The sequence below is a fragment of the Callorhinus ursinus genome, unplaced genomic scaffold (assembly GCF_003265705.2).
Source record: "Callorhinus ursinus isolate GAN/ISIS: 27379988/994484 unplaced genomic scaffold, GSC_fseal_2.0 scaffold101, whole genome shotgun sequence".
Lineage (NCBI taxonomy): Eukaryota > Metazoa > Chordata > Mammalia > Carnivora > Otariidae > Callorhinus > Callorhinus ursinus.
In genome coordinates, this window is record NW_027397163.1 from 958009 (window position 1) to 978339 (window position 20331).

Here is a 20331-nt window from a genome sequence, read left to right on the forward strand (position 1 = left end):
TTTGTATTTTTTTTTTTATTATTTCTCCATAATGGAGTCAGGTAGGTTATATACTTGTTGAGGTTTATACAAGTTTATTTTTTATATCTGTTTGTGGACATATAATTATCCATCATCACCTCTTATAATTGTTTTTATTTCTTTGTTATCAGTTACATTGCGTCTGCTTTCACTTCTTTACTTCTGATTTTAGCTAGTCGTCTTGCTTCCATTCTTTATTTAAAAGTATATTGATTTTGTTGATCTTTTCTGAAAATGCAATCTTCCTATTGATGTTTTCCTGTTTTTGCTCTCCTGTTTTGTTGATTTCTAGTTTAAGTTTAAATTTCCTTCCTTCTGCTAGTTTTTGGATCAAATGGCACTTTTCCTGATTTTTTGGGGTATAGGATCATGATGTGTGCTTCCAGCATGACAATACTATGGAACTATGTGATAGGCTGTGTGATCTGTACATTGTCTGCGAGTTTGTCTCCCTGGAGGAATGAAGTCCTGATGATTCTTTCTCAGCCATATTGCTGAAGTTCTCTGATTGATTTTAATTTTGCGTATTAGAAGCTTTCGTTATATTCATCTGAGAATAGTAAGTGGAATGATTTTACTTTTCTCTTATTCAATATCTTTCAGCTGTATCTTCAAATGGCACCCAGAGTTTCCTGCCAAAGCTGTGCATAGAAGCTTCTTTCCAAAACGTGGCAGTGGGTAGATATAAGCATAGTGCCCTTGACAATTTACACTTAATGATAGACTGGAAAAATGATGGGGAGAGTGAAGAGCATCAAAGATATCATGAAGGACATATCCAAACTGAGACAACTGTTCATAATATGAATCTCACTGCCCAAAATGATGAAGAATATAAAACACTTGGGAAAATATCCCTTCTTAAGTCCGCTACTTCTGCAAAGCAGTGTCTTTCTGTAAGCAAGGGCTCAAATCAAATGGTGAAACATACGTATTTGGAGAATGAGAATTTGGAAAATCTGGAAAGTTGCCCAGTCCATGCTGAAAATAATTATTTGAACCATTTTGAAGGTAGGATTGGATTGACCTTTGAGTCAAACATTTCTGAAAATCAGAGATTTAAAAATGAAGAACAAAGTGCTAAGTGGGATTCATTTGAGAGGTCCTTCACCGAGGAGTCAACCCTACAAGATGACCAGAGCATTTTCAATGAAAATAGTATTGCTCAATGCAGTGACTCTGAGAACAAATTTAACGAGGGTTCAAATGTTAATAAATGCGTGAGGACTCATTTTCCAGAGAATCATTATGAGTGTGATAAATGTGTGGAAGTCTTTTATCAAAGCTCCAACCTGATTATACATAAGAGTATCCCTATGGGAGAGAATCCTTATAAATATGAGTGTGGGAAATCTGTTAACCAGTCCTCCAATGTTGGTGATTATCAGAGAATTCATATGGAGAAAAACATATACAGATGTAATAAAGCTGTGAACATGTTGAGTCAATCATCAGGACTAAACATACATAACACAGTCGCTACTGGACAGAAAACTTACATTTGTGAGGAATGTGGTAAAGCTTTTGACTGGCACTCAACACCATCTCAACATCAGCCAGTGCCTACTGGAGAGAAACCTTACAAATGTGAAGAATGTAGCAAGGTCTTTATCCACCACTCACACCTTATTCAACAGGACAGAATTCATCCTGGAGAGAAACCTTACCAATGTGAAGAATGTGGAAAGGCCTTTAACCAGCACTCAATGCTTACTCGACATCAAAGAATTCATACTGGAGAGAAACCTTATCAATGTGAAGAATGTGGCAAGGCCTTTAACCAGCACTCAAACCTTATTCAACATCACAGAATTCATACTGGAGAGAAACCTTACCAATGTAAAGAATGTGGCCAGGCCTTTAATCATCACTCAAGCCTTACTCAACATCACAGAATTCACAGTGGTGAAAAACCTTACATATGTAAAGAATGTGGCCAGTCCTTTAACCAGCACTCAAACCTTACTCGACATCACAGAATTCATAGTGGAGAGAAACCTTATATATGTAAAGAATGTGGCCAGGCCTTTAACCAGCACTCAAAGCTTACTGAACACCTCAGAATTCATACTGGAGAGAAACCTTACATATGTAAAGAATGTGGCCAGGCCTTTAACCGGCACTCACATCTTACTCGACATCACAGAATTCACAGTGGAGAGAAACCTTACCAATGTAAAGAATGTGGTAAGGCCTTTAACCAGCAGTCAAAGCTTACCGAACATCACAGAATTCATACTGGAGAGAAACCTTATATATGCAAAGAATGTGGTCAGGCCTTTAACCGGCATTCACACCTTACTCGACATCACAGAATTCATAGTGGAGAGAAACCTTACATATGTAAAGAATGTGGTGATACCTTTATCCAGCACTCACACCTGACTCGACATCACAGAATTCATACTTGAAGGAATCCTAACCAAAATAATGTGCCAAGGCCTTTAAGCTGTGCTAAAGTCTTAACTTCTGATCAGAGGATGTATACTGGAGAAGATTTTGCAAACATAATGAATTTGGCAAGCCCTTTAATCAGAAGTCAAGCTTCATTGACCACCAGAGAGTTCATATTGGAGAAGAAAACTTAGAAATGTAAAGAATGTGGTAAAACTTTTAGGATTGCTCAACTCTTACTCAGCATCTCAGAGTTCATACTGGGGGGAAACATTACAAAGGTAAAAGAATGTCTCAAGCCTCCAGCTGGAACTCTCAACTTACTGAACATCATAGTTCTCATCACAGGATGGAAACTAAAATACAGAGATTGCAGTGCCTTTAACTGGAATTCAATCCTTAATATCCAAAAATTCACACTAGAGTCAAACCCTACAAACTTATGAATGAGGAAAGACCTTCATTTTAAATATACACATTAGTAAACACTCGTGAGTGCATAAAGGACAGTAACTTGAAAGATGTAAATACTTAGAAATGTGTAGCTGAACATCAAATGTCAATAAATGTCACAGAAATCAAGTACAAAGCACTATGTCAGTCAATCTATTCAGATACTACATCACAATACTCATGATAAGGAATAATAACAAAGTTAAACTGTTAGAAATGTCTGTCCTCTTATGCTTCAAAAGATTAAGTGGATAGATTTTTGCATAGTTCTAATTAATTTCAATATGTGCTTTTTTTTTTTTTTACATTCGCCCTATCTGATATTTGTATCTAGCAAATATTAATGTATCTCTACTCTCAAGTCACTTCAGAAAATACATTTATTTTTAGTATGTGTGAAATTGTGTGACTGTTGCTTCGTCAAAGATAGGAAATCTCTCCTTCACTAGGTGGGACTCATGATATCTAATTATCCATGGAAGATGAAGGACAATATAATATACAATATATAAAGAAAATCTAAATGGAGATATTGTTTGTGGTTGTAACATTAATGACGGTTGTCATGAAAAAGGTGTTCAGAACATCAATCTTTTCCGTTTATTAAAACTAAAGAACTTTCTGAATATTACCAAAAAAATATTTTACCAGCTGGCATTAGAGGAAAAACAGGTGACAATCCAGTAAAATTCTGATGTATCCTCATGATAGCAATAGTTAGAGAATATTAGTGGATGTGGTTGAAAGGAAGAAATCCTCACAGATATCATTAAGAGGGTAGCTGGCTCTTCCCCCAACATGGCATACATCCACATTTGTTGAGAAAGACCTCACACCTGAAAATTATTGAAACCACTACTCTCACATCATGATATCAGTGCTTGAATGCTTTTTAATGCTTATATACTGTATTTTGAACAAGGATTGTAGAGGGGATTGAAATGCATAACTTAGTCTGTGTGTGAACTTAATATATTTTAATTAATAAAACATAATGGTTTTTATCGTGTTAATATGGATATGTAATGAATGAAGTGTTATCTGACTACCAATGTTAACTTATCTCATTTTATATAGGTTGTAGGTAACTGATGATATCTATCACCTATTTGGCAACAGAGTGGAAATATTATCTAGTAATCCATTTTCTCACTGGCCTTAATGTTTAGATAATGTGTGATTGTTTTTCCCTTAGTTTAAATATCGTATCATTTTCTCCTCCTTGGGACTAGTGGGGTAGTATAACAGATATATTATAGATTGTATGTGGCTCTCATTGATCAACTAAGTGAAGTATTCCATGACAGTGCTACTTAGCATACATTTTGTGTAGGCAGGAGTTTTGCAGGGGACTTTTAAGTGACACAAGAGAATCTTACTGGTGCATTTCCTACATAACAAACTGTAGAGTCAGAAGTTAATGTACCTTCTGATAGGGCATTCCTCCCAGTCCACCCTTGTGAGCAAACATTTCTCCTGTCTCCCATGACTTTCCCCTTATGTGTCCTTTAGAGAAGACTCCTTCTGAGCTTACTTAAACCTGTTTTAGTTTGAAAGGCTATCTGGACTTTTCCCAGGGACCCTAAAGCACTCTACCATGGCCCCTAATAAAGGTATGTGCCCCACTTCATACGTGTGGGTGGTGTTTTCATGTTTCTATCTAGTAAACATACACTTATAACAATGGTTTGTGTGTAACAGATACCCCATAAGTTAGAGAAATATATTCCGGTAGGAGTGACATTGTAGCCCCAGTTAAGAGAAAGTACAGAGGATGAAGAATTGGCGTGAATTCTGCATGTGGAGAGAGGACACCTTTCCTGGGTTGCACAACTGACTCCCTGGATTTAGAAAAATAACTTATACTTGTTTATTTTCCTAGACATCTGCAGATCTCCATTTCTATTTATCCCCAGTTTTATTTCCACCTACATAGGCATCTCAAATGTTCTTCTTTGCCTGTGTTGTGGTGAGAATGTCCTCACTGACCTTCTAATTGAGTTAGAGACAAGTAAGGCCAATGGGTGTCAATTCAGACATTTAGCCCTGGCACGTGGGATGTAAATATAAGTAAAACACAATGATGGCAGCATCCTTAGAGAGAAAGGTAAGACCTATTAAAAGAAAATGTGAAGAACTTTTCAGTGTGGGTAGGGAACCCAACGTGGCTCCCTTCAGTCATTCGAAAGGCACAGGCATCTCTTGGTGGTGTCATCTGATGAGTAATAGTAATGGAATGAAGGAATTGGCAAGTGTGGTGGGTTTCTGAGGAGTAGGGAAGTCCTGTTTTATCTTCATGATTTAATTGAATTCCTGTGTGTTAGTGAGGACCAGGTGCTGTTGTGATGACTGTGTTTGCCCAGCTCTAGATCAGTGGCTGTGGATGGAGGAAGGGTATTCGATGATGCAATCATTTAGTGCATAACTTCAAAATATCACATGGTAGAGTAGCTGTTGGAGATGAAGAAGCCTTCTGGACAGTGGAATAGGGAGGCTCAGCAAGATGTGTGCTGTGGTTTCACAAAGCGCTAGTATCCCAGGTATATAACCCCAACATAGTTCAAATCCACTGTAGATGGGTATCCTTTCGTGGAAGCTGATGCATTGCTGTGCGGGACCTTCCTCCCTTTACTGAGTGCCATGATGAGTGTGGGCCTGTGCTCTGGCTCTGTGCCATGGATTTCTTGGAGGAGTGGTACAACAGTCAGTGGCAGTGAGCATTTCTGCTTCAGACAGTCTGGTACCAGTGTTTATTGACTGATAAATGAATAAAGAAGATGTGTTTCTATATAGAATGGAATTTTAGCCTTAAAAAGGAATGAAATCTTACCATGTGCAATGACATGGATGGAGCTAGATTTTTATGCTAATGGAAAGAAGTCAGAGAAGGACAAATACCATGTGTTTTCACACATATATGGAATATAAGAAACAAGCAATGGAATATAAGAAACAAACAAGCAAAGGAGAAAAAAAAAAGCAGACAGGCAAATCAAAAAATAGACTCTTAACTATAGAGAAGAAACTGATGGTTACCAGAGTGGAGAGGGATTGGGGGATGGGTTAAATAAGTGATGGGAATGAAGATGTGCATTTGTTGTATTGAGCACTGGGTGTTGTATGGAATTGTTCAGTCACTATTGTACACCTGAAACAAATATGACAGTGCATGTTAACTCACTATAATTTAAATAAAACCTTTTAAAAAATACTTTGGTGTTTACAGATTTAAGAAATTTTGTCCTTATGTTAACTGACTTGCAGCAGTTACACAAAATACACCTTTGTAAACAAATTGGAACGTTTATCTTTTCTCCCTGGTTTCTCCAGAATTCAGTGTCTCTATTTTTATATTTTAATGCCTGTATATATATTTGTATAATTTCAATAAGAATCTGTTCTCACGATGACAAGACACAAGCAGAAACACTCGTTATATAACCATGGCTTTGACTGGAATGTCATAGCTGAGAAAGAGCTGCAAAGACTCAGATACAACAAGACAGCTATAGGGAACTAAGATTGACTTTATGGAGCAAATAAGGACCCCTTGGAAATATCAGCCTGATACCTTACTTAGGGAGTTCCCAGCAGCTTTACCGTGTGAGCAAGGCAGATTACTTACTAGAAGGCGCAGGAACCTCAGGATATTTAGGGGAGTTCATGAAGAGAGGAGTTCACTGCAGTCTGTAGTTACTGTCCATAAAGCCTGGTGGCACGAAAATGGCATGGACTCTGACCTGGACATGCTATTAAAAGTTCGATTTAGAGATTCCTTATGAAAAGTTCCTGCAAAACTGTTTTTAAAGTGTCTGTAGCTCAACTTCCATTCTCCCTGCAGTTATATAAATAATCAGGCCAAATGTTTTTTTCTTAGACTATTTTTTTTTTAAGATTTTTTATTTATTTGAGAGAGAGAGAATGAGAGAGCACGAGAGGGAAGAGGGTCAGAGGGAGAAGCAGACTCCCCGCTGAGCAGGGAGCCCGATGCGGGACTCGATCCCGGGACTCCAGGATCATGACCTGAGCCGAAGGCAGTCGCTTAACCAACTGAGCCACCCAGGCGCCCCTTCTGAGACTATTTTGTAATCAAATTAGTGTTAATTTGACTATCTTTGGTAAAAATTTGTTTCAGTAACATTTTGGAGATAACTAGATGTTAATAGTGTTCAGTATTAACTGGACTACATCCTGATTTCTTCTGATGTCGACCAATGCATGGCTACAAGTCCCCAAACATTTTGAATTTTCTCTCGCCTTCCTACTTGGAATCATTTGAGAACTAAAATTGATATTTTTCCTGAAGCTCTGCAAACTTAGTATAAATGACTTGTAAAGAAATTGTCATAATAGCTCATGTATAGACAGTCTTAGTGCTGTGGCTCTATGGGCCACTGAAATACTACCAACATAGTATTTAAACTATAAACCAGGGCGGTATGTTAGGTTTCCCCTGCCTGCCCTCACTCTATCTTAAGATGCTTGAAATCTAACATCTAGAAGTCTGTTCAGCTGGCTACCCTTAGAAATCAGAACCTGCCTTAACATTTGATCTAATCATTAACCGTAGTTCATTTGTTTTCATATAAAGGCCTCATTTAATCACATTACTTAAGCTACAGGGCTACCTTTGAAAATACACCTGTATCATTGCCTTCTGAAAGGAGTTTGACTAAACTGACCTATTGGCAGGGTAAAATGCTAGATCAGTGACATGAAGTAATCTACCAGATCAACGTGTAATACTTGAAACTCCCAAGGAAGCTTTATTTTATTTTATTTTTAAAGATTTTATTTATTTGAGAGAGAGAGAATGAGAGATAGAGGGTTCAAGAGGGAAGAGGGTCAGAGGGAGAAGCAGACCCCCCGCCGAGCAGGAAGCCCGATGTGGGACTCGATCCCGGGACTCCAGGATCATGACCCGAGCCGAAGGCAGTCGCTTAACCGACTGAGCCACCTGGGCGCCCCAAGGAAGTTTTAGACAAGGACCTGAAGGAGCGGGACAAGCCTCTTTCTCCACCCACCTCCCCCTGCAAAATGCCGCTTTGGGTAATTGAAGTGGAAGGTGCTTGAGAACCTGCAGGTTGCAGACAACACTCTACCCCTCCCCTGCCGTTAACAACCCAGAAGAATCCAAATGGGGGGAGGGGTCTTTCCAGAATATGAGAGATTAACATGAAAAAAGTTTCTCTCTGAACCATCTGTAAGGTAAGACAAATATCCAATTACCAAAGATGTGCTCTTATTGCCCTGTGAAGTGTTTTCCTTTCCTGCGAAGCTCCTGACCCCCACCCCCTTTTTTTTTTTTGCTTATTTCAGGTTGATATTTGTACCTCATCTTCCCAGACAGTCTGGAACTTCCATTTCTGTGTGGATTTCCTGTACATATACCTGTTAAATTTGATTTTCCTCCTGTTAATCTGTCTCATGTATTTGATTCTAAGTCCAGCTAGAAAGACCTCAGAGGGGACAAGAATTCTTGTTCTCCGACAGGGGATTTAATGTAATGCCTCATTTCCCCTGGCATCAGGTGGTGTAGCAGTAGGAAGTACTTGTACAGGAGCTGATATTTTTGAGCTCAGGTTTTGGCCCTATTTCGGAAGGTCCTTTATTTGTTTCCTGCTTAGATAGTACATTATCGGTGTTTCCTTTAAAAGCTTCTAAGTAGAGGTGCCTGGGTGGTGCAGTTGGTTAAGCATCTAACTCTTGGTTTTGGCTCAGGTCATGATCTCGGGGTCATGAGATGGAGCCCTGGTGTCGGGCTGTCAGGCTGCATGCGGAGTCTCCTTTTTTTTTTTAAAGATTTTATTTATTTATTTGAGAGAATGAGAGAGAGAGAGCGCATGAGAGGGGGGAGGGTCAGAGGGAGAAGCAGACTCCCGCGGAGCGGGGAGCCCGATGTGGGACTCGATCCTGGGACTCCAGGATCATGACCTGAGCCGAAGGCTGTCACTTAACCGACTGAGCCACCCAGGCGCCCTGCATGCGGAGTCTCCTTAAGAGTAGCTCCCTGTCCTCTGCCTCTCCCCCACCCTGTATTCTCTCTTTCTCTAAAATAAATAAGTAAATCTTAAAAAAAAATAAATAAAAGCTTCTAAGTAGCAATCAAAATATGTATCCCTCTCTATTTGTTTAATAGATGGCTCTCTTGAAGAGGATGCATAGGTACACGAAGTATCTGAGGGATCCTCATTTAGACCACTTGAGCATTAAAATCCTTTGTATATTTATTTATGAATATAAAATAAATATAAAATATAAATCTATTTAGATGCTTGCAGATACGTAATCCATGTGTATTAAACGTGAGTCCCACCAGATTGTATGAAGGGGGTTTTCCATCCCCTTTTTCCAGTTGTGATGGTTTATTTTCTATCCCTGTTGGTTGACATGCCAGCGCTATCGAAGGGGATTTAGCTGTGAAAGAATGTGCTAATTAGAGTCATCTTGCTGCTTCAGGTGTCACCCTGGAGATGGTGGATTGTGTTTTGTGTCTCGGTTTTCTCTGGAGTTAGCCTGGCTGAATTCAAAGTACTCAACGTTCTAAGTGGCTAATTCATCTATGCTTCCCCTGATGGAGCAACTGAATTATTTGTATCGTGAATGGGAATCTCTGTGGGATGGCTGCTGGGTGCTGAAGTTGACTCTGCCACCCTCTGCTGAGAGGAACTAATATCCTTTGTATTTGGATTCATTCAGAATCTGATCTACAGAATGTGTCAAGGATTTAAATTGGTCACATTGTGAAGAATTTTACGTTTCTAAGAGGCAGATGCATCTGTGCTTCTCATGACTCTACTGCGTATTGTGGCCATTCAGTATTACAAAAGAAAATAATCTTCTGGGACACCTGGGTGGCTCAGTTGGTTAAACATCTGCCTTCCGTTCAGGTCATGGTCCTGGGGTCCTGTGATTGGGCCTGCATCAGGCTCCCTGCTCACGGGGTGTAGGCTTCTGGTCCCTACTGACTTCCAAATTGGATCACTATAGGAAGTTACCTATGCTGGTACCTCTGAAAGTAAGCCCTAGGATCCATGTTTGATTTGTGTTTTAATTTTCTTTTTAAGATGATTTATTTCTTAGAGCAGAGTGAGGAAGAGAGAATAAGGGGGGCTGGGAGAATCAGGCTCACCACTGAGTTGGGAGTCCGCTCAGGGCTGGATCCCAGTGTGCTGGGATCATGACCTGAGCCGAAGGCAGACGCTTACCCGCTGGAGTCACCCAGGCGCCCCTGATTTGTGTTTTTAAATCAGCAAGAATGATTAATTTGATGGTGTGAAATCGGAAATGTCAAGGGCTTTCTTTAGTGACTGAGCAAAATGTCTGTCATTTATTGTGGCCTGGTTTCACTATATGTGCTTTGTTTAATATTTTATTGATGTGAAAATCAAATTGATTGGATTTAAGCAGATTTAAAATTGCTGTTACCTAGAATTCAGCCTTTCATTTGCCTTAGTGTTTGAATAAGGTGATTGTGAACAATGCCATTGTCGTAAACTCTTCACAAATAATAGAAGTGGTGTAATTTTGTGGCTTAAGGTGAAATTGGAAAAAACAGAAAAGAAAATTTATAGACCCATGAGGTCATGTTAGCAGATGTCCTTAATAACTTCTGGTGTCACTTCACCTTATACCCTAGTGGTGTATTCCTTCTCAAAACACTTTGAGTCAGAAAAATATTGTTCTTCTTTATCTGAGAGGTTTTATGAGGTGTATCCTGTAATTATATCTGTAGGCTAGTGCTGACTGACTACTTGTAAGCTAGTGGGGTCACATTCCTATGTGTTGAGCCTACGCTACATGTCCCTTGTCTGGTACAGGTGTGCCTGGGGATATATGACCTGTAGTGTGCATTCTCTCATCTGAACTGACAAGATATATGCTGGCTTCATTAGATCAACTTTCTGTCGATTCTGTCAGGGAGCTTGAATTTCTGTCCCTTAAAAGGTCCTTCTAGCCGGACTAAGAATCCAATTGAAATGAGACAGATTAACAAGAAAGATCAACTTAAATTTTATAAGTGTAAGGAACCTTCACAGGCATGGAAATCCCAAAGGCAGTCAGGCAAAATGAGGTATTTATGTCTTCCTGAACTAAGGAGGAGGACTGGGGATTTTCAGGTGGAAAAATGCACTTCACAAGGCATTAAGAAGAGTAGATGTTTGATAATTTGATGTTTGCCACATCACAGGTGGGTCACTCAGATAAAATTTGTCACTACTAATAACCCATATTCTGTGAAAGACCCCCAAGTTAGATCCTTCTACAAAGTTAAGGGATGGTAAAAAGTTTCTCTTAAGCCAGGGTTCAGTTACCTTTAGCCCAAAAGAATGTTCATCTTGTGGGCAGCCTACCCTAGGTCCCTACAGAACATTGCTTTAAACTTTGCTACATACGTCTCTGTATGTAGACTTGTGTGTCATGTTACATAAACTCAGATAACCTTGGTTAAAACCTTGTTTCTTCCATTTACTGGACATTTGGCAAAATACTCTCATAAGAGAAAAAAAAATATGTTTGGTCTCATAACTTATTTTGTTGTTTTGGTTTGTTTCCTTGCATTAACTTACTACCTGGTTTCTAGTAAATGTTTAAAAAGGATTGTTGTTGCCATTCTTTGTGTTCTAGTAGCATGTATAATTGCCATAAAAACATTCCATTCAAACTCATCAAATAACAGTATTTGGGGAAACCATTTTCTAGAATTCTACAATGTTCTCTCTTCTCTATTGAGGATAATACTGGGTTGAAAATTAAAGAATCCAACCAAACTCATATTTCTATTTTTAAAACAAATGAGTCTTGTTATATCTAAGTGACACCTGTTCACCTTTTTGGAGCCAAGAGAGAGCCCTGGGATGTGAAGAGAAAGGAGCCTTACGTCCAGGTAGGTGGGAATGAGTAAAGCAGATGACACAGGTGAGGTGTAATGGTCAAAGCGGAGAACACACCTGCATATGTGATTTGGGAAGTGCTACTTGAAATAATTATCTTAAAATATATGTGAATTGTGCTATAATTTATACCTAAATGTTTATTTTATATAGCAGTGATACTCAGCATATTTTACAACAATCATGGTCTTTCTCTATATGTTTGTGATGTTGCTTCTAAAGGATGAATTACAGCCTTGGCATTCTTTGTAAAAGTGGCAATATCTCTTAACAAATTCTATAATGTCATTTAAAAGCTCATCCATAAAATTTTTATTAGAACATTTTATGATTGACTGTGATGAATTTTCTCTGCACAATTTATGCCACATAACACATGCTAATGCTTCAAATGCTTGCGTTTCTTGAGTGCCCGGTCTCGGTTTAAAACTATCGTTATATGGAAGGATCCTTAATAGCGTATCTGTTTTATTCAGAAGTAGTACAGTTAACATTTCTCTTACTGTTTTGGGGAATTCAATAAAACTTCATTTTTATTGATAGTTTCTACAGCATTAGTGAATTGTGCTTTTGTTTTTTATCTGTTTTATAGTTTTGGATAACAATTTTCAACTTAGGAGTTGAAAGATAGTGTAGGGTTTAATTGAAATAGGAATCAGCCATATGTCAAATGCCAATAAAATTATGTGTGTATTTGTTTGTATAAATATTACCCATACATTGTTGGTTCATGACTTACCTTGTTTGTTTCTTTTCTTGGCTAGTTGTCAGTGGTGGTTTTATATTGTGTGTTTATCCTGGGTAAGTTGTGATATGGAATTAATGTCATCATCTATTTGTGGATGAATTCATATTCTCTTTTGAAAGAAACACCTTTTTGAATTAAAGGTAATTTTTAAAAATTTGTATCTCTTCAGTTTAGGTGTCATTATTTATTCTTCATTGTGGTCAAAAATATATGCCATGGAATTTACCATTTTAACCATTTTTAACTAAAGTGTGAAGTGTGTTGACATTATTGGAATACCAATTTTTGAATGATCTCATCCTGTAAAACCAAACCTTAATACCTGGTAAGCACCCGCTTCCACACTTGTGTCTGAGACCCTGGCGCCCTCTCTTTCTCTCCTCTTTCCTTCCTTCCTTTTCACGAGGTTCACATTGGGTTTAGTCACTCAAATGAAATCATAGTGTATCTGTATCTGTGACTCATTTATTTCACTTAACATCATCACGTCTTAACCATGTTGTATAAAGTGACAATATGTGTCTCTTTTTTCAAGGCTGAATATTGAATACTCTAGCGAATGTATATGCTACATTTTCTTATGCATTCACAGATATTTCTGTTGCTTTCATTTATTATTGGCTTTTCTGAATGATGCTGCTGTGACTATCCCTGTGCAAATATCTCTTGTGGATCCCACTTCGAATTGCTTTGGTTATACACTGTCAAGTGGGATGGCTGGATCATATGGTAATATGATTTACAACTCTTTGAGGAACCTCCATTCCGTTTTCCATAGTGATTGCTTCATATGCATTTCCTCTAGCAGTGCATAAGGGTCCAATCTCTCTTCATCCTTTCCAGCACGTGTACTTTTTTTGTTGTTGTTCGTGCTTAATAGTGGGATCTGGACAGGTGAGGGGTGATGACTCACTGTTTGATTTATATTATTCTCATGAATAGTGAGGTTGAGCATCTTTCCTGTGCCTTGTCCATTTGTGTGTATTTCTTGGATTGTGCCCATTGAAAATTCTGTGCAGTTATTAATCATGCTAGTTGCTGTTTGGTTTTCATTGCAAGAGTTCTTTCTCTGTTCTAAATGTTAAATCCTTCTTCTCTAGAGGCTTTGCAAAAAAAAATTCCTTGCATTTTTCAAGTTGCCTTTTCACTCCACTGACTGTTCCCTTAGAATTACTTTCTCAGGGGGTGCCTGGGTGGCTCAGTCAGTTAAGTGTCTGACTTAGGCTCGGGTCATGAACTCAGGGTCCTTGGATTGAGCCTTACATCCAGCTATATGCTCAGCAGGGAGTTTGCTTCTCCCTCTTCCTCTGCCCCTTCCTCCCGCTCATGCTCTCCCTCTCTCCTCTCTTTCTCTCAAATAAATAAAATCTTAAAAAAAAAAAGAATGACTTTTTCTGATTTCAGTATGTTTGAATATATTGTTTCATTTCATTACTCTCAAGGTATTTACTGGTTATTTTCTTTAATTTCATTTTGACCCATTGATTGTTCAGAGCATGTTGTTTAATGTCCAAATATTTGTGGCATTTCCAATTTCCCATCTGCTATTCATTCTTTGTTTTATTCCATGGTGATCAGAAATGCTACTTACGATATTAATCTTTAAATTTGTTAAGACGTGTTTTGTAGACAGTCTATGCTAGAGAACATTCTGTGTGTGATTGAGAAGATTGTGTATTCGACTCTTGCTTGGTGGCGTGGCGTGTATATGTCCATCATATGTAATCAAGTGCTGTCTTTCCTGGACTTGAATGTGGTCTTTGTCCAGTTAAATCAAGGTATTATCCTCTGCTACTATAATGATGCTGTTGATTTCTTCCTTCAGTTCTGCCTTTTGTGGTTCACATATATGGGATCTCTGTTGTCAGGTGCACACATAATTGTTGTAGTATCTGGGTAATTTCATTTCCTTATGTATGTATGTTTCTCTGTTCTGAAACTATGAACTTATATGTATTTGTGTGATATTCCTACAGCCACCTATGCCCTTTTTGGGTTTCCATTTTCATGAAATATGCTTTTACATACTTTTACTTGCATCTTAGGTGTGTCCCTAGATTTAATGTGACTCTCTTGTAGACAGGAGGATGTTGCATCTTGTGTTTTACTCATTCAGCCAATTTATGCCTTTTAATGGGGGGAGTTTCATCTACTTACCATCAAAGTGATTAGGAAAAGGAAGTACTGCTGCTACCTTTTCATAGTTTTCTGTACTTCTCGTGGTAGTTTTATCCTACTTTCCCTCCCATGGTGCTTCATTACATTTGTTTGATGTTTGTAGTGACGTGCTTTGATACGATTCTCCTTTCCTTTTTATGTCTTCTGTAGTTGGGTTTTTTTTCACCGCAGTTACCGCAGGGATTACTTAAAACCTCTCAAAGCTGTCACAGACCATTTTAACCTAATATCGTCAAGAGCATAGAAAACTCTACTGCTTGTCCTGTCCATGCCTGTACCCACTGCAGGTCACTCATAGCCCTATATTTAATAATTCTGTCTTTTCTGTTGTGTACTCTATCATTTAGATATATCATGTTTATTCTTTTATTTATTTTTTAAGGAAGAGAGAGGGCACGCATGTGAGTGGGGGGAGGGGCAGGTGGAGAGGGAGAGAGAGAATCTTAAGTAGGCTCCACGCCAAGCTTGGAGCCCAATGCAGGGCCTGATCTCACAACCCTGAGCCAAAATCAACCATGCGCCCCTGTTTCTCTTCTTTAAAATAATTCAGTTCAATAAGAAAATTGCAGTCGGTGCTACCTCAATACAATATTCTAGGTTTCTATGTTTGTGTAAACATTTACATTTGTGTAAACATTTACATTTACCAGAGAGCTTTATATTTTCGTGTGGTTTTAATTACTGTTTAGAATCTTTGTGTTTTCACCAGAAAGACTTTCTTTAGTGTTTCTTGTAGGACAGGTCTAATGGTACACTTCTAGGGGATTTGACTTGGGTATGTCTTCATTTCTCCATTTTTGAAAGACATTTATGCCAGATACAGTGTTTTTGGTTGATTTTTTTTTTTTGGTTGATTTTTTTTTTTTTTTGATCTTTTGGTACTTGAAGATTTTATCCCTCGCATTTCTTTCTGTAAGTTCTGCTGAGAAACCATTAATATTCTTAGAAGAGCTCTGTTACACAGGAGAAATTAGTTTTGTCATGCTCCTTCAAAGCTCTCTGTTCACTTGTGATTTTTGATACATTAATTACAATGTGCCTGTGTCTTCATGTCTTCACATCTGTCCTACTTAGACTTCCCTGAGCTTCTTGAGCATGTCTCTGTTTTTCCACGATTGTGGAAGTATAAGCCAGTGGTTCTTCGTATAAGCTCTCTGCCCCTTTCCACTCTCCTCTCCTTGGGGGGAGTCCTCTTTAATGTATAGATTGGTCTACTTGTTCGTGTCCCATAAGTCCCTTGGCCCCTGTCCTTTTCCACAAGTTTTTTAATCTCCTCAGTGGATAATTTAAAATGAGGGATCTTTAAGTTGTCTTAGTCATTCTTCTACTTCATCAAGTCAGGTGCTGGCTGACCCTTTGGTGTACTTTAAAATTTAGTTTGTACTTTTTAGCTCTTAATTTCTGTTAGGTGGTTTTTGAAACTTCCTGTCTCTGGATTTTCATTTCGGTCATGCATATTTTACTGGATATCATTTAGTTACCTGGTTTCTACTCTTCCTTCATGAGCACTTTTATGATAGTTAGTTTGAATCCTTTGTCAGGTAATTTATAGTGCTTGATTAATTTAGGGCCAGTTTTTGGAGGTTTGTTTTATTCCTTTAATTGTAACACATTTTTCTGCTCCTTTGTATGCCTTGTGATCTTTTGGTGGTGTCTGGAAATTTAAAAACCAGCCCTGGACCCAGAATTTATGTACTTGCTTTGTAATGGAGAACACAAATAACAGCCATCTGTGCCGTGATTGTGGGGCCTATCAAACGTATTCTGGGGATGTGTAATGTCTGAGTGTTTGTACTTTCACAGTTAAATAATTGTTTCCTGTTAATTGCACATGATGATCTTCAGCACTGCAGTCTCTGGCTTTTGAGCAAGTTCTTACCTGTTCTGTGAGTAGTCACCACAGTGCATCAAGTGGGTGTTCCCATTGTTGCCATTCCCTCAGCCTTCCATGTCATGCATGAAAGAAACAAGTCCTCCAGGCCGTTGTAAAGAAGCCAGATTATTGCCCACAAAGTTCACGCATGTCTTTCCTGAGCAGAGTTGAGAGTTTTCTCGCAGTCTTGTCATGGAGTGCCAGGTGGGGTGAACAGCGGTTACTGGGGCAATGTAACAAACTTTCCTTCTCTCTTCAAACAGGCTTTTCTTCGTTTGTGTTTGCCTGAGGGTGTTGTGTTTTCCCAACTGGCTTCTGGAGCGCTCAGAAAGGCAATTTGGTTAGTTTGTGTCTTCATGAAGGAGCAGGCCTTGTGCTTCCTATTTCTCCATCTTCCTCATGTCACCTGATGAATATTAATTTTACACATTAGCATTTTAAAGCATATACTTGCAAGTGTACTATGTGGGATAATTTAGTTGGTATTTTTCAATTAGGTCTTCTCCTGACACCTGGCATTTTTTACAAAAAACAGTCAAAGAAGGGCGCCTGGGCGGCTCAGTGGTTAAGCGACTGCCTTCGGCTCAGGTCATGATCCCAGGGTCCTGGGATCGAGCCCCGCATCGGGCTCCCTGCTCCGCGGGAAGCCTGCTTCTCCCTCTCCCACTCTGCCTGCTTGTGTTCCCTCTCTCTCTCTCTCTCTCTCTCTCTCTGTCAATTAAATAAATGAAATCTTCAAAAAACAGTCAAAGAAAATGTATTCGATAACGTGCTACTGGGAAGACAATGGAAGCGGCGGCTTTGAGATCACAGTTAATGAAAGACTGAGGAGGAGGGCAGAAACAGTGTTACAATGGATATAACTAAACTGGGACAGTTACCCTTAATCGAATCCTTCCTGCCAGAAGAAATAGAGAATAGAAAACATTTTGGGGAAAATCCCGCTTTAAGACCATTATGTTTGCAGGGCGCCTGGGTGGCTCAGTTGGTTAAGCGACTGCCTTCGGCTCAGGTCATGATCCCAGAGTCCCGGGATCGAGTCCCACATCGGGCTCCCTGCTCAGCGGGGAGTCTGCTTCTCCCTCTGACCCTCCCCCCCGATGTGCTTTCTCTCTCTCAAAAATAAATAAAAAATCTTTAAAAAAAAAAAAAAGACCATTATGTTTGCAGAACTCTGTGAATACAAAGCCTCAGCTCCTTTTTTTATATATACATTTTCTCTGGAAACAAAAGCAGATATTCTGGAAAATCACCTATTCCATGCTGCAAGTAATGATTTGAACCATTTCAAATATAGGAGGTACTAATTTTTCAAAGATTTCTATAAATTAGAAATTTGAAGATTAAAAGTCTAAATATAATCAATTTCAGAATTCCTTTCCTGAGGGTTCGTGATTCTTCTACCAACAAATAGTCTGTCCTATTCCAGACCCTAATTTTGATACGTATTGGACTGTATCCAACCATCACTGTTCAATAGATAACACATAATACATAATTTGGAGCAACATTTTGTGTGTGATGAACTTCGGCTGGCCTTTTGTGAGGACTTGATCTTCAGTAATTACCAAGGTGTTTATAATGGAGAAAGAATTTATGAATGTGATAAATCTGGAAATAAACATTAACAAGGGTAAATCCTAATAAACTTTAAAGAACTCCGTTTCCAGATACCAGTATAAAAGAAATACATGTTGGAAAGTCCTTTATTAAGCTTTAACCTTTTTATATGTCATCATATCCTTCCTGAAGAGATGACTTACTAATGTAGTAAATGTGTCAAAGCTTTAAAGCAGTCTTCAAAACTCAACAGCAGAGACTTCATACTGAGAAGAAACCTTACATATGTAAGGAATAGGGTAAAGCCTTTACCCAGCATTCAAGCCTTCCTGGACATCAGAAAACACATACTGGGGAGAAACCTCAAACATGAAATGAATGTGACAAAGCCTTTTACCAGCACATAATACTTTCTAAACATCAGAGAATACATACTGGGAAGAAATCTTACAAATGTAAACAATTTGGTGAAACCTTTAAGCATTGCTTAAAACTTCTTTGACAACAGAGTATATATACGTAGGAGAATCCCAACCCCTGCATTGTACCAGAATCAACTGTACTTATGAATGCAATGGGATTGCATAACCAGTATTACCTCTTCCCAGTAGCATGAAGCCTCAAATGATTTGAGATTATCTTTCCCAAACTTATATATTGTATATCTTCCTCCCCTTTGTAACTACTGGGACATTATGACTGCTCTAACGCAGATGATATAGAAGTATTATCAAGAGGGGTGCCTAGGTGGCAGTCAGTTAAGCCTCCAACTCTTGATTTCAGCTCAGGTCCTGATCTCAGGTTCATGAGATCGAGCCCTGTGTCAGGCTCTACACTCAGTGTCGAGTCTGCTTGAGATTCTCTCTCCCTCTCCCTTTGCCCCTCTTGCTTGTGCTCTCTGTCAAATAAATAATAAAGTGAATCATTAAATAAAAAGTATAATGTAGCTATCTCACTTCTTGGTATTGCTGCCTTGGACTCCATTTGATATAACTAGACTGTTTGCAGGAGGTTTGAACTGATACTTGCTCCTCCTGGTAGCAAATGTATTCGGTAACAGCCCTCAAAGTTACAAGCTAGTGTAAGTTCCTGATATGACAACCCCACGAGTCCTTGTAAACAACAATCTCCATTCCCAGTATAGTTCCCTTGTGCATTCTGTAGAGAGGACCCCTACAGAGGTTATCATACTCTGCATATTTTGGTTTGAATTGTGCATTCTAGACTTGCCCATGAAGTGCAAGGCGTGCCAACCATGGACCCTAATAAATGTATCTGCCCCAGTTCCTGCCTCTTTCTCTGCCTGCACTCCTTGACTCCATCATGTACTTGTCAAGGCATATCGTGTACATCCTCTAGGATCTATGAGTAATGAACTTGGCTATTTCATTTTCCTTGGTGTCCTTTTATTGAAACTTGACTCACCACAAAATGCCCAGGGACTCTACAAATGCTAGTGTAACGGGTGCCTGGGTGGCTCAGTCGTTGAGCGTCTGCCTTCAGCTCAGGTCATGATCCCATGGTCCTGGGATCAAGCCCCACATTGGGCTCCCTGCTCCGTGGGAAGCCTGCTTCTCCCTCTCCCACTTCCCTTGCTTGTCTTCCCTCTCTTGCTGTGTTTCTCTCTGTCAAATAAATAAAATCTTAAAAAAAAAAAAAAAGCTAGTGTAACAAAGTCACTAGAAATATACTTATAAGCCATACCTGCAGAATTCTAAATCACTATTTATAAAATTTTATTCTATACTATTTATTCTTTGTTCATGAGTTTTTTTTTTTTGCATGTCCTGAGCAAAAAAAGATTCCCATGGCTTTGGTATGCATGGAATGCAAATTGTAAATACACAGAGCTTAAGATATAATTTAGGTGTAAAAGAACTAAGGAAAATGCTTGTGTTTGTATGTGTACCAACATTTAACTATTAGTAGACTACTGTTGACCAGAAACCTTACTGAGAACATAAACAGTTTGATCACATATTTGGAATGTTATTAGTAAAACCACGGGGCCACAACTCTCTGATCATAGAAGATGAACAAGACTGCTCGTTCAAAGCTGGTAATCTGTATTTTGACCTAGGATCATACAGTGATTTTGCAGGAGCTTGTTAGACCATGTTTGAACTTATTATTTATTTAATGAAACAATGTTTTGTGTGTGCGTGTTAATACTAATGTGTGGTGAATGACATGTTATCCTTGCACTAATT

The 20331-nt window shown here is 38.7% G+C and overlaps 3 protein-coding genes across 10 annotated transcripts in view; 2 read left to right on the forward strand and 1 right to left on the reverse strand.

Moving 5' to 3' along the window:
* The window catches only part of LOC112806782 (uncharacterized), a 293799-nt gene extending 287720 nt beyond the window's left edge, over nt 1–6079 (forward strand). The window contains 1 exon segment of the mRNA XM_073889089.1: nt 625–6079. Coding sequence (XP_073745190.1) covers nt 625–2609 — 1985 coding nt within the window. The 3' untranslated portion in view covers nt 2610–6079.
* The window catches only part of LOC112806790 (uncharacterized), a 909505-nt gene that overhangs the window by 438343 nt on the left and 450831 nt on the right, over nt 1–20331 (reverse strand). The gene's annotated exons all lie outside the window — the stretch shown is intronic.
* LOC112806785 (KRAB domain-containing protein 5-like) overlaps nt 1–20331 on the forward strand; it is a 441696-nt gene that overhangs the window by 42751 nt on the left and 378614 nt on the right. The gene's annotated exons all lie outside the window — the stretch shown is intronic.